Source organism: Sinocyclocheilus anshuiensis, unplaced genomic scaffold (genome assembly GCF_001515605.1).
Source record: "Sinocyclocheilus anshuiensis isolate Anshui unplaced genomic scaffold, SAMN03320099.WGS_v1.1 scaffold3874, whole genome shotgun sequence".
NCBI classification, from domain to species: Eukaryota; Metazoa; Chordata; class Actinopteri; order Cypriniformes; family Cyprinidae; genus Sinocyclocheilus; species Sinocyclocheilus anshuiensis.
In genome coordinates this window covers 408,453-409,913 of record NW_015554070.1, presented here as the reverse complement: position 1 = coordinate 409,913, position 1,461 = coordinate 408,453, and the positions used below count along the sequence as shown (strand labels likewise).

General features: G+C 37.6%; 1 protein-coding gene across 2 annotated transcripts in view; it reads left to right on the top strand.

The window, feature by feature from the left end:
- The window catches only part of ubl7b (ubiquitin-like 7b (bone marrow stromal cell-derived)), a 7,508-nt gene that overhangs the window by 1,011 nt on the left and 5,036 nt on the right, over positions 1-1,461 (top strand). For both annotated transcript variants that reach the window (XM_016460666.1, XM_016460665.1), the window contains exons 2-4: positions 387-564; positions 638-757; positions 853-935. In XM_016460666.1, coding sequence (XP_016316152.1) covers positions 390-564; positions 638-757; positions 853-935 — 378 coding nt within the window. In that variant the 5' untranslated portion in view covers positions 387-389. The remainder of the gene's footprint in view (positions 1-386; positions 565-637; positions 758-852; positions 936-1,461) is intronic.

Sequence of the window (1,461 nt, the reverse complement as noted above, 5' to 3'; positions counted from 1 at the left end):
TCACATGATCTTCAGAAATCATTCTAATATGCTGATTTGCTGCTCAAGAAACATTTCTGATTATTATCAAATAGAATAGAAATCAAATAGAAATATGTTCTAACAATATAAGTCTTTACTGTCACTTTTTATCAATTTTGCACATCCTTGCTGACTAAAAATATTAATTTCTCTTTGAATGGTAGTGTATATTGTTAGAAAAAAATTATATTTTGAATAAACGCTTTTAAACTTTTTATTCATCAAAGAATGCTGAAAAAAATTATCACATTTTTACTGTTTTTACTGTATTTTTGATCAAATAAATGCAGCCTCGGTGAGCAGAAGAGACTTCTTTAAAAACGATTAAAGTCTTACTGATCCCAAACGTTCTCTCTCTGGTGTAGGATATGGAGAGCTCAGCATGGCATCTCTCCCTGAAACTCAGCGACAAACCCAAGGAAGTGTTTCAGTTTCCAGACACTGAACCCGGAGACGTGCGTCCAGGAGGCTATCAGGTGTCGACGCTCAAGCAGCTGATCTCAGCACAGCTCTCGGACGCACTGCCCGACCCTGAGCTCATAGGTGGGCTTGCTTCAGGAGCATCACTGGCGTCCGTTCAGAAGCTGTGTTTGACGCTGCTGTTTTCTGCTTTCAGACTTTGTGCACTGCGGCTGTGTGCTGAAGGATGATCTGACGTTAGACTCCTACGGGATCAAGTCTGGATCAACGCTTCATATCATCAAGAAGACGTGGCCGGAGCCGGAGGTCGAGCCTGGTGTGTTCGCAGCTGAGCTCTGATGAGATACGACTCCAGTCTGTGAAGCTGCGTGTCAGTGATGCTGAGTCTGTGTGTTTGTCGTCCTCACACAGAGCCGGTGAACAGATCTGCTGCTGCCCGAGACTTCAGGACGCTTCAGGCTGCTCTGCTTTCCAGCGGAACCTACAGAGACGCGGTACTCGCTTCAGAATGTTCACTCAACATTTGTGACCCTGGACCACAAAACCAGTCATAAGGGTCAATTTTTCAAAATTGAGATGCATGCATCAGCTGAAAGCTGAATAAATAAGCTTTCCATTGATGTATGGTTTGTTAGGATAGGACAATATTTGGCCGAGATACAACTATTTGAAAATCTGGAATCTGAGGGTGCAAAAAAATCTAAATATTGAGAAAATCATCTTTAAAGTTGTTATGTATGCATATAATTATTAATTTGTCATTTTGATATATATTTTGAAAAATGGGTGATTTGTAGATAGTAGACCAACAATTTCTAAATAGATGCATTTCAAATTATTTTATTTAAATTTATAAAGATAAAGAAACACACACACATATATAAATTGTATATAAAATATACAATTATTAAATTATAAATTTTTCATTTTGTTATATATATTTGGAAAATTTTAAATAATGCTTCATTGTGGGTGATTTGTTCATTGTAGACCAAAACTTGTATGTAATTTTTGTATTTA